Genomic DNA, 12,738 nt, shown 5'->3' with positions numbered 1-12,738 from the left:
GTTTTCAATTTATGTAATTTCTACAGAGAATGTGGACAAGCAATAAAATTTGAAATTTACCATTGTTTTTATGAGATTTTTGACACCTGAATCCGGTAAATCCCGGGAAATCAAAACTTCTATTGTAAAATATAATAGAAGTTTTGACTCATTTGGTATTCCATATCAGTGGTATTAAACCTAATCAGTAAACAACTGTATAAATACATTTTAGAAAAAACTTGAAGTCTAATCAAATAAATGAATCTCGAATAAAAATTATGTTACTTCCTCAAAAAATCTAAAAATAATAAAAACTATATATGTACATAGTGTTTCTTTTCGAGAATATCTTGATAAAATGTACAATGATTATTTTTTTATTTCTCATAAAATGTTTTTTTCAAATACAATTTATACGAATGTTTTTAAATGGTTTACAACCACTGCAATATATTGAATACAATTACAAGTAAAATTTACAGCTTCATTTAGAGCATGTAGTAAGAAGAGGAACAGATATTATAGATTAACAATTCACAAACAGTTTTATGACCGACTCTAGGAATGACGATTATTAAACATTTCGTTTCGACTTCCTTGAACATTTGCCAGTCAACAAGGATCAATTTTTTACCTGTATATGCTATAAATCTATATCGATATTATTATCGTGCTGTGAAATCTCGGAAATAATTAAAACTATATAACGAAAATAGGCAGCAACGCTGAAATAGTTAACTTTTGAAGCGAAAGTCCGACCGCACAGCAAAAAATTTGCTTTAGTGTTTTTTTATTGAATTCCAGTGAAAATTTTCAGCTTTTTTAATGTTTTCATTTTTTTATGATAGATGACCACTCAGATTATGGCAGCACGGTCAGCGGAGCGAGCGGGGGCAGTGGTAAAAGTCCAGGGGCGGTCACGGGGGTGGGCCCCGGGGGCAACGCCCCAGCTTTCACCTTCCCGCCGCCCGGTCCGCTCACGCACAAAACGGCCGTCTACTATCACTATCAGCTGGCGCTCCAGGAAGACCAAGGGATCGACATGACACAGGTATGTCGCTCAAACTTCCGACTCATCCATTGACCAAACTTATCCTTCGATTTTCACTTTTCAGAGTCCCGGAAGAGACAGTCCGGGCTCCTCGTCTGGATCCGCCGGTTCTGGATCGCGCCACAGCAGCGCCTCACTAGATAGCGGCAGAGCTTCAGGATGTCCAGCTGCAGCACGGTGTTCCCTCAGTTCCTGCTCCCTCAGCTCAGACAACACGCGGATGGACCGTCTCCTCTGCCAAGGACTTCCAGTGAGTTTTTTCGCTCGAAAGCCTCGTTTACAGATTCGAAACACACACTCGGATACGGGTTATTTCACACATTTCAAGCTTCCCAAAGAACGTACGAATTCTGGTTTCGTGCTTGCAGACAAAACTCTCGCGACTTTGCAAGTCAAATGAGAGCACTTTCTTATTCATTACTCGGACCTCTAGATACGAGAAATGCTTACAAAGTTGTAGGAATTCAATCAGTTGTGATATCGGTAATTGAGTTTGCTCCAGTATTAATTTTACAAAGAACAGTAATTTTCTTCTTATGAAAGAAAAGTATCATGACCTCAAAGATCAGCGCTTAAGGTGAATCTGTCGAACAAACACATCTGTCAGCACTCAATATAGACAATGCTGCTAATGTGGAAAAAATAGTGATGGAACCATTTTTGGTCAAATACATTTGGTATAGACTTTTAGAAATATTTGGGTACCAAACTCTGACTTTATTCGAGTCAAGACCAGTTTTCATGCAAGCGATTTGGAACTGTCAATGGATACCGTTTAATGGACGTTCACTCGGATACGCCGACAAGAAAAAAAACTTCGTTTCTTATAAAATTCAAGGAATACAAATCAATTAGTTTTATATGATTAATTTTGTATATGGGTGCAGGGCAGGGCACATTATTTACGAAGTCAAAAAAAAAGTACATAGTCTAATGTGTTATTTATATAATTTAATAATAATTTCAGGATCAGGACTTGATACACGCTTGGCTGTCTGATCTGAGATACGAAGAGTACGCGCCGCTCTTTATAGCCGCCGGTTACGATTTGCCCACCATAACTCGCATGACTCCAGAGGACCTCACCGCTATTGGGATTAAGCAGCCGAACCACAGGAAGAGGCTGAAAACAGAAATCGACAATCTTAGAATTCCCGACAATCTTCCAGATTACATTCCTGTAAGTGTGCATCTTAAAACGTTAGCATCTAATAAGTGTGTATCTTCATGGATTATATTCACTTTCAGGGTTCGTTAGAAGAGTGGTTGAGGCTACTTCGTTTAGAGGAATACGGTCCAGCGTTGGTATCTCAAGGGTACAATACGGTACAGGACGCGACGCAATTAGCGTGGGAGGACCTGGAGGACGCCGGAATTGTTAGGCTTGGACATCAAAAGAAATTCTTGCTCGCCATTAAGAGGGTGAAGGACATAAGGGCCGGAAAAAGGAGCATAAGTATTCAAAGTGGCGACGGATGCCGGCAGCAACACCCGCAGACTCACGTTAGTATTGATAAACGATCATATTCACGCTTAATACCTTTCGCTGATTTATGTCACAACGGCTTTAACTAGAAGTACTACTACATACTAAATCTTGAATGTTGAGATTACAATTAATAGATTTCAAGCGTTGGTTTTGACTATATCTCACTCTTTGTGTTAGATTTGTAAATTTCACTTTTTTTAATGGTACGCCTAGAGCTGCGAGAAGCGTTTGCCATTTTTCCTCGTTTTTTAATCAGTTGAGAGTATAGAATTTTACTGCGTTTATTGAGAAGAGATCTTTATACGTTACATATAGAATCAGGGTATATTTTTCTGGTTTCTTTGCTATATATTCAAAATTAAATATATTAGACTACTCTTTTTAAGTCAGACATATTTTAAATTTTATTTTTAAATAGATTGCATTAAACTGTACTTTATGGTTTTCATTTTAGATTCATCAAAATAAGTATATTCATTTATGAACTCAAAAAATAAATCAGTTCAAGAACTTTCAAAGATCTCTTCTTAGTAAATAGATATATAATAAGAACATATTTTTGCCTTAGTTGAATATGTTTTTACATATATATTCATGAAAAGGTTCTGCAACTGATTATAGATAATTTTATCAAATTGATTTCGTCTTAATTGGATCATTACTTTTTCTTACGCTTAACATAATAAAACATTTTCAATAATAGCTCAACGCTTTCTAATAAAACTAGAATCTTAATACGCTAGCTATTTTTTTATTATAATAATTTGCTAACGAATAACAACTCGTCGTTGCTTATCCTATTTACATCACTAAATCATTAATACGTTAACAAATCATGATTTGAAAAGCACATAGACATTTTAACTTACTTTAAAAAAATCGATCCTGATGTGATGGCATAACGGAAAATCAAAAAGTTCATCATCATATCATCGTTCACGATAACGTCATTACATAAACGCCTTTGTGATATTGTCACATGTTTATCCGTCACCGTTTTTCTTTAAATTTATTATTATGAAATAGGAAAATTTTTAAGCATCTACTGCATGTGTATGTTTTATTTCTTTTTTCCGTCACCTCACATCACACAACACTGTGCAATTGGCGAATACGTGCTTGTCCGCAAAAAACGGCCGACCTCGAATATAACAAAACCAAACAAAAACAGGACATGCTTTTAACGCCATCACCGATGAGCGCGGGAGACGCCACTCCCGGATCTTACGTCCACCAAACACAACACGCCTATCAACATCCGTGGGAAGTGCAACAAAGTCGTACGATTAGCGCAAACTATCAGCAACAGTTGCAATTCTATCAGAAGAACCATCCTGGAATACCTTTTAATACGAATCCTAGCAGTACAGATCTTGTGCCAATTCAGGTGAGAATGTTTTATATATCGGATGTGCGAGGGAGGTTCAAAATCATCTGGCCTTTAATATATATGTTTATAAATATATTTTTAATATGATCTTCTTAAATAGTAATTCAAATCCTAACGTTCACATAACTGTTGACTTCTGAGGCATACAGTTAAAACAAAGAATTTCCTTACAGAATATAATTATACTTAAGAAGGCATTAATTTTTAATCGCCTTGTTTTCTTGGGACTCTTCTTTTTAGTGACGCATTATTGTAGGTGCATGTGTAAATGAAGGGTCAATTTATTATGATAGATTATTATTTAAAATTATCACCGATATATTATTTTAACGACAGTGATTGTTCGTATTTTGCTAATATGTACTATATTCCGGTGAAATCACACCATAAGACAATTTTTTTTTGTATAAAAAAAAGAGTTTTTGTTATTATCTAACCAGTGTTTCTCAAATTATTATTTTATTTTTAATTTTTTTGGCATTTAAAAAATCAGATCATTTCATAACTTAAATATAATTAGATTCATAATTGGTTCTCAAACATTTGTTTTATTTTAAAATTTAAAACATGATTTTACTATCTAACTTTTATTTAATTATTGTGCATGATTGTATTTGAGAAAATTGTACAAAATGGACCAGTGATTTCTCATTTTTTTCTTTTAAAATCTTAAGTCTGTAAAAAGCATAATTTTAGTGTATAACTTTAATTAGTTGCATTAGATTATTGTACTTGCGTATATACATATGTATGTGTATACTAAATAAAATAACCAGTGTTTTTCAATATTTTTCTATATATTTAAAAAAATTAAATTTCGGTAAAAGACTATATTTTTACAATTTAACTTTAATTTACCGTATTAGATTTTATTTAAGTTTAAAAATTATGAAAAAATCAGTAGCGGATCTTAATTATTTTAATTTTAGAATTTCAATTTAATTTTATATAAAGTATATAGTTTTACTATTAAGTTTTAATTCGGGACATTAAAATATACATAGTATTTATAAACTAGAAAAACTGAAAAAAATTTAGTTCTTAATTTTTTTCATTTTAAAAATTTAAAGCTAAAAAAAATTTTCTGCATTATATTTTTTTTTTTTATAAACTTTAATTACAGAATTAAAAATACAAAGAAATACATTATATAATATTAAGTAGAAGTTTCTGGCTTATAACTATTTTTTAGTTGACATGAGGAAATTATAAAATAATAGTAATAACAAGATACAATGAAATATAAAAAAAAATTGGTAGACTTCTGTATGTAAAAAAAATTATTTTATGTTAATTTTATTTATTATTAAAAACATTTGCTCTTTTAGGATTTTTTGAGCGAATAACCAGCATTTTGAAAAAATATGACAGATCCGTTTGGCTAACGAAATTAGCTTGAGATTTTTAGAACAAGTTTTATGGCGATAGGATTAAATCTAATGCAGTTTTTGTGTTCTTACAAACCGTTATAAACCATAAAAATATTTTGAAAAAAAATTTACATTATTTTAATTTCCATGATTCAAAATTTTGTTTTTTAAAAAGTTACGAATTTTTTAACGTTTTGAATAACCGCCATTTTAAAACAAAATTTCGGATTAGGCAAGATCTATTTTTAAACAAGTTTCATATCGATATGATTAAAACTGCTGTTGTTTTTGTGTTCTAAAACAAAAAAACATAAATGACAAAAAATGTTAAGAAAATTTCTAATGTAAGCTAACCTTTAAAATTTAAAAAGTTTTTTAAAACTACTTTAGTACTTAACTTGAATTAAGTATATATTATATAATACATTGATAACAAATTATTACAGATACAAATATAAAATGTCTTTATATCACTTTATGGTACTTTACTATCGATGAGCAAAATAAAATTGATTTATTTGCAGAATATTTTTTATACTTAATAACCAAAATAACAATATCAGTAAAATATTGGTGTTGTGTCAAGTGTTAATACATAAGCAGTACCTTCTTTTTTAGAAGACTATTGATTTAAAATAACGATCAAACTAAATTGTGTATATTAAATAATCGAAAGGCCAGAAAATCTTGAACTACCCCTCGTATCATTATATCACACGAATTTTACTTTCATCATCCAACTACGCACCTTTTATTTTTGTGTTATACTTCACAGTTGATGTGTTTTCAATTTAAAGTTAACAATAAAAGAACATGTGTATGATATATAAAATGATTATAAACTATGAACATATAGATGTGCTTGCCGATCCATTATTAGCGTTTAGTAGCCTAGTTTTATTTAAATTAAAAAATCTTATCAGCATGTATTTACTATGAATAACACACTAATTTCATTTTAATTCAAATAAAAACTAACTAATAATAACATATCGATGATAATAGTTTTTTATTTGTAATTTTCGTTGTTTTTTTTAGATAAGACAACCTAGAGGTAAATCGCTCGAGAGCTTGGAAGACGCGTCCGAACGAATTACCCATTTAACGTTCTCGCCGGATAACACACAAGCATATTATTGTACGCACGTGAATCAGCCTAATTTGCAAACATGGCGACGCTCCTACGACGACGGCGATATCACCCCTACGAACGAAGCAGCTATTTTGAGCAACTACGAAGGCGGCGGTACTCTTCCGCGGCCTAGAGGCTTGGTAAAGCCCCGACCGGTCGCTAAGATCAGCGCAACGGCCAAAACAGTCAGGGAGAACGTTATATTCCAGGACGTGAACGAAAAGTCGCCTAAGTACATATTGGAAGGGTTCCAAAACGTGGTGTATCCCGTGGACAAGCTGGGGTATCCGCTGCAGAGCCAGCACATATCACAGATGAGGCAAATGTACGCGGTGAGTCCGAACATGAGCAAAAAGATGCCACCAGAGCCACCAAAGCGGCAGAGCTCAAATCCTGGGATAGATCAAGTCACCGTGCAAATGGAACACACTGCTTTTGGGAAGACGTTCAATAATATTCCGTGCTATACGCATTCTGTAAGTTATTTATAAAGCTCTTATTATTTTAATGTAACTATTGCATTATATTTATTTAAAAAATGTATTAATGCACAAAGCAGTCAGTTCTCATTAAATAAAAGCAAAGAAATTAGGCAATTTTAACAATATTATAAAGTATTGAGGAAAATATATTATAGAATGTATACGTGGACATCATTTCAGATTTTTCTAGGTGGGTTAAAAGATGACCATTCAGTGGGCGTTTCTTTAATACTTTTTAATACATTTCATTAAGATTCATAGTATTTTTTGACCAAATTCAAGGGGGAACCTGTTTAAAATTTAGAATCCACGTTAAAAGCAATAAAATCATGCCTTTGTAGTCACAGTGGAAACTCTTGGTTGTATAGTGTTCATATTAAGACTTTTAATAACAATATTATAATTTACAATAAGTGAGAATCGAATGAAGCACATCTAAACCGAATTTTGACCAATAGGAGAGCGCAAAAAACAATTATCCCTTCTCAGAAGTCAAAAATCCACGTCAAAAGCAATAAAATCGTGCCGTCGCCGTCGCAGTGGGAACGCTCATTATCGAGTGTTCCCACTGCGAACGCGACGACACGATTTTATTGCTTTTGACGTGGATTTATGACTTCTAAGAAGTGATAATTGTTTTTGCGCTCTCCTATTGGTCAAAATTCGGTTTGAATATACTTTAACCAATACTGTCATATCAGAAGTTCGTAATAATATTGGTATGGATAGCTATCATATTTTTAAAACGAAGTGCAGATCAACTATAGAGCAATATGCGAGATGCGACATCTCTATTCTTCTTCTGCTTATTATCCCCTAAGAAATTTGTTGGCTAGTTTTAGAACTTTTATTAGCTTTTATTTGCGTTTGGTTAATTCGTGTAGGTTAGGTTTGCGTTTAAATAGCAAATGGACGTTTCGCAACTGTCAATTTGCGTTTTTGAGCAGCATATAATTTTACTAGAGCTTACTAGAACCGTTTTCGTGCCACAGTATATTTCGTAGTACGCGACTCCTATGCCAGATATTTTTAGAATTAAAAAAATATATGTATATGTCAAGTGTTAACGACTTGTCAAGGACTCTTATAATCCAAAAGGAGCCTCCGGGTGCCGTTTCTGCTCGAAGTGCTAGGGTTGTCACAACAAAACAATATTGAATAAATTAATAAAATAATTCTTATAAATAATAAACTTTATAATCTAATAAGATATATATTAGTTCATTTCTTGAATGAATATAAATTAAATTCCATTAAATTACAAAAGTTAAATTTCAATAAAAAAAAATATATTTTAATTAAAAAAATTTAAATTCTAGTAATAAATAAATAAATTAATATAATATAAAAAAATATGTTATAAATCTTAAATTAATATAATATAATTAATATTATACATATACTTATAATTTAATTTCCTAAATTAATTCTGCCAAAATATAATTGATTTAATTCAATTTATTCATTTAAAATGGCTTGGACTTAAGGCAACACTAATTAAAAAAACTTTGGACTAAAAAGGGTTAAGAATCACAGTATTTCATTAAATGACATGCATTTTCGGCCCAAACTCAAGGGGGGGGTCAAATGCCTCAACTCCTCCCCCCCCTTGTCTCTGACGTCCCTGAATATATACTACATTTAAAATTGAATCACATAAACGTTAAAAAAATCTTGCTAAAAAAATTAACAGTTAAATAAAAAATATGTACATAAATTAAAGACGAGTACTTTTACTATGATGTATACAATTTTTTTGTGGGGTCATGACTGCAACTATTTTATACCTGCTATTTGTTGTCAAGGTGTCAATAATTATATAAGCTAAAATTAGTCGAGGTACCGTATGTTTTTAGGAATATTCACTAAAACCAATTCATTATTCAAAATAAAACACTTCCGAGCATGAAAGAAGTTCTCAATACTAAAACTTTTTAAATTTGAGTGATGTTCTAATGCCATTTTTTAATATTAGATTGTGGCGACTATTTGTAACTCCAAACTACTTCTCAGAACGAGATAAAAAAAAGCTTTTCTGGAAGCGTTTTTTTTATCTCGTTCCGAGAAGCAGTTTGGTGTTACAAATAGTTGCCATAATCTAATATTAAAAATACTACTTTTTAACTGACTGCTTTCTGTATAACTATTCTCAATTTCAAGCTCATGCATCAATGCTTAAAATGACTTTAAAATGTTTAGCACTCTTCACTTCATCTCAGTTATCTTATATCGTACATATACAATGATTACAATTTTATCCAAACTAATTGTTTCTTATTTCATTTCAGTATTCTTCACCGCCATATGTAAATACACATCAAACTACTGTAGAAATCCACGCGGAAAAGCACCAAGATCCTGGACAGAAAGGCGTTCGTAGGACGTTGCCTCTCAGCTTACCTGCTTATCCAAGCTCGGATAGTTTAAGCAGTGTTTCTCTACTTGAAAGCGCCGCTCTAGGTTTAGAACCGCCGGCTCCGGCGCCATCTTCGCCGCCTCGCGCATGGGGTACGCATCCGCATCCTTCGTGCAATCTCGGGGCTCAGAGTAGAAATGGATCTGATGCTAGTTTTAAGGTGATATATTAATTATATTATATATTTAAACTACAAGGTAGAGTCAAATGAAAACATTAAATACGTAGATGTTAATGCTTCTTCTGGTTCACTATAGTCATAGTAGTTACATAAGGCTCAGGAGTTTCGGGTCATTAGCAACTATGACCTTTACCTAATCGGGCTTTGTTTAAGTGTATTACCTCCTACCTAGGCTGTTGCAAGTGACAACCGCGGTTGAATAAACTGGCCCAAAATTATGGATGATCAGTCAAAACAAGATCATTCTGGTTCTTCAATAGCAATTCTTTCTAGTAAGCCTAAAAAGTTCCGAAACGATTTATTTACCATTTGTACACTTGCTGGAGTGACAAACGTGCATCACCATACTGAATTTCAATGGGTTTTACCTCTTAGTATTTTTAATTTTTATAACACAAAGCTTTCATTTGACTCATCCTCGTATATATCATATTTGAATTATTAATTTAATTTTTAATTATGCTTTCAGTCAAGCTCCAGTACGGAATCGGATAGTCTGCCATTCGCGAATGAGAATGCGGGTACTATCAAACAGAATAGGGGGCAAATAGGCACTAGGCCTCACACAGCAGATTTCGGTCGAGGAAACATGCCTTTAACGTCGCTGCCGCCTCGTCATCCGAACACTTCGGGCAACGGAAGCGCTCAAAATTCTCCAGCGAATCAAGCATCGCACGAGTCTTCAAATAGCGAAGAAAAGCCTAATCCTTCACCCCCGAAACCATCGCATAACGGAATCGATCTATCGGCTGAACCGGGAGACGTTTTGAACGATATAGGAAACATGTTAGCTAATTTGACTGATGAACTGGATGCCATGCTGGAAGAGGAGAAAAGACAGGGACTAATCGACGGTTGACTAAAGCGACTGTAGGGCATCTCACAAAATATTTATATATAAATTCTGTAGTAATTGATGTGATAAACTTTTATACGGTAGTCATATCATTGGGTACATAGTGAAGCAATACATTTTTTTTTAAATATATTTATGTAAAAGAACGAAGATTGTGTTTAAAAAATCAACATCGACTACTAATTTTATATTGTTTGCAAAGAGTGATCTCCTAGTCTAGATAATTTTCATTGACCATCAAAGTAGTGATGTAAAATTTAATTTGTATTCATCGATTTTCGCGAATTAATTCTTAACAAAAAAATAATATATCATCGTTTATGATCTTATCACATATTGCTTACAATTATAGCTTTCAATTATATTCACAAAGTGCTCCGAATAATTAAGAAATTTCTCGGAATCCTCTGTGTTTATAATTTAACAACTTGCATAGCTTTAATTTGAAGATGTATCCATTGTGTGTTGAATTTTATATGTATATACATTTAAATGTGTTTTTATTACGTTATTATATAAAAGAATGTTAATCTTTATAATAAATTTAATATTTTAGCATACTACACTGTAATCGCTTTTTACTTTTTTACAAATATTTGTATATTAAAAAGTCCGATTAAACAAAAACAATAACAATTTTGATATGGACGTGTTAAAAAAACTATATGAATAGTCAACGTAATGGCCATGTTAATCTACATTATGTTTAGTACTCGATTATGACTAGATAATAAAATGATAGTTTAGATGTTGACGATCGACTTAGATGGAGAGTAACGAGAGAAATGTATATGTATATTATAAATAAAATTAGATAGCGATTATCTATGTACTCGTGCGTATGTACGGTACGTATATTCATTACGGAACGTGGAAATTTCTGCAATAGATTTTGTACAGTTTACACAATGAGGAAGTGAGATATAGAAAGAGAGAGAGAGAGTAGTATACGGTTGTATATTAAAAAATACAATTAAATAACATAGTTTTTTATAGCGGACATTTTTCAGCCGTCGTGCAACTCAATAAATTTTTCTAACAAATATTTAATTTGTCGATGCAAACATAATTTTTATAAAGGTTTTTATTACACGCCTATATATACACATATAATATATTTATAAAATGTTTTATTTTTTCGTATGCTTTACGCTTTAGTGCCAACAATTATTTTTCTATTGTTTTTTTGTGTTTTATGAATATGAAAAACTGATTTTTCGATTGTAAGAATGCCTTGCCACTGTCGTGGCCTAAATATAGAATTTTACAATGGCAAATATATACGTTATTATATTTATTGTAAACAGGGAAATTTAATTTTTAATTTTTATAAAAGTGTTTGCATGTGTTTAATTTGAAAACTGCCAGTTTTCCATTTTATACAGATTGTGTAGCGTTTCCACAATTTTTGTAAAATTATATTAATTTAAAATATATACGATAGAAGCAATTACTGCGTTTTATTTTACTTATAAATCCATTACACTTAATGAAAACATATCAATTGAAATATGAGGTATTTTATATTAATATTTTGTTATGTATACAAGTTTTTCTGGTACTAACAAGAACATGATAACTGACACTTCTGCTAGAAGATGTAGAACCATAAAAAAGGACAATTTAACTGTGTGAGTCTAATATATTACATATTTACAGCATCACTCTGTTAAACTACATAGTAATTCTTGACATACATGTGTTGTCATTTGATTATGAATACCAAAAATGTTAATTTTTAAAGTTTGAATCATGAGTTCTATGACTTGTTGCACCTTAAGAAATATTTATAGAGTTTGCACAAATATAAACTACACTAAAGTTACTAGATGTTATATAACGTAATGTGGAACGCTCACACGCAGCAGAGCTTAACATTTTGGAGCCCCCGCAAAATATAAATCGAGCCTCCAACCTCAAAAAATAAACATTTATTAATAGAAATTTTATTTATTTCACAAATAAAAAAAAATATTAGTAAAACATATAAAACAAATAATCTTAACAAATTTATACTAACATTAATCAATATATAAAAATATACATATTTATTTAAGTCTTTGAACTATGAATTTTTGATTCATTTTAACAGAAATTTTCGTTCTTTTTTAATCAAAACGATTTTACCATAACACACATCTGCCATGTTTTAAAATATTTTTTCAATGTTGCATCAAAATTAAAAATTAAATCTGCAAAATTTTCAGGCTCTTCAATATTATTCATTTCGATTTTTTTTTAATTAGTTAATTCTGTACAATTTAATGTTTACTTTATTAACATCAAGAATTTTTTAAAGTTATTGGATTTCTAGTAATAGTAAAGTGAGACCTAAAATGCTCACAATTAAAAAATTCAAGAAATAAATCCAGTTTTAGGGCCATACGCA

General features: G+C 31.6%; 1 protein-coding gene across 17 annotated transcripts in view; it reads left to right on the top strand.

Annotated features, from left to right (window-relative positions):
* The window catches only part of ckn (CRK like proto-oncogene, adaptor protein), a 360,627-nt gene extending 348,828 nt beyond the window's left edge, over nucleotides 1-11,799 (top strand). For 12 of the 17 annotated variants that reach the window (XM_088201660.1, XM_088201658.1, XM_088201654.1 and 9 more), the window contains 8 exons: nucleotides 831-1,033; nucleotides 1,098-1,283; nucleotides 2,001-2,213; nucleotides 2,282-2,536; nucleotides 3,694-3,909; nucleotides 6,321-6,890; nucleotides 9,185-9,472; nucleotides 9,963-11,799. In XM_088201660.1, coding sequence (XP_088057786.1) covers nucleotides 831-1,033; nucleotides 1,098-1,283; nucleotides 2,001-2,213; nucleotides 2,282-2,536; nucleotides 3,694-3,909; nucleotides 6,321-6,890; nucleotides 9,185-9,472; nucleotides 9,963-10,352 — 2,321 coding nt within the window. In that variant the 3' untranslated portion in view covers nucleotides 10,353-11,799. The remainder of the gene's footprint in view (nucleotides 1-830; nucleotides 1,034-1,097; nucleotides 1,284-2,000; nucleotides 2,214-2,281; nucleotides 2,537-3,693; nucleotides 3,910-6,320; nucleotides 6,891-9,184; nucleotides 9,473-9,962) is intronic. The other 5 variants (XM_088201662.1, XM_088201657.1, XM_088201656.1 and 2 more) reach the window with 1 other exon arrangement.
* Nucleotides 11,800-12,738: the final 939 nt, after the last annotated feature.

The sequence above is a fragment of the Plectrocnemia conspersa genome, unplaced genomic scaffold (genome assembly GCF_051122295.1).
Source record: "Plectrocnemia conspersa isolate PC_06_02 unplaced genomic scaffold, ASM5112229v1 ptg000013l, whole genome shotgun sequence".
Lineage (NCBI taxonomy): Eukaryota > Metazoa > Arthropoda > Insecta > Trichoptera > Polycentropodidae > Plectrocnemia > Plectrocnemia conspersa.
The sequence above is the reverse complement of the archived record's forward strand: the minus strand, read 5'-3'. Positions and strand labels throughout refer to the sequence as shown.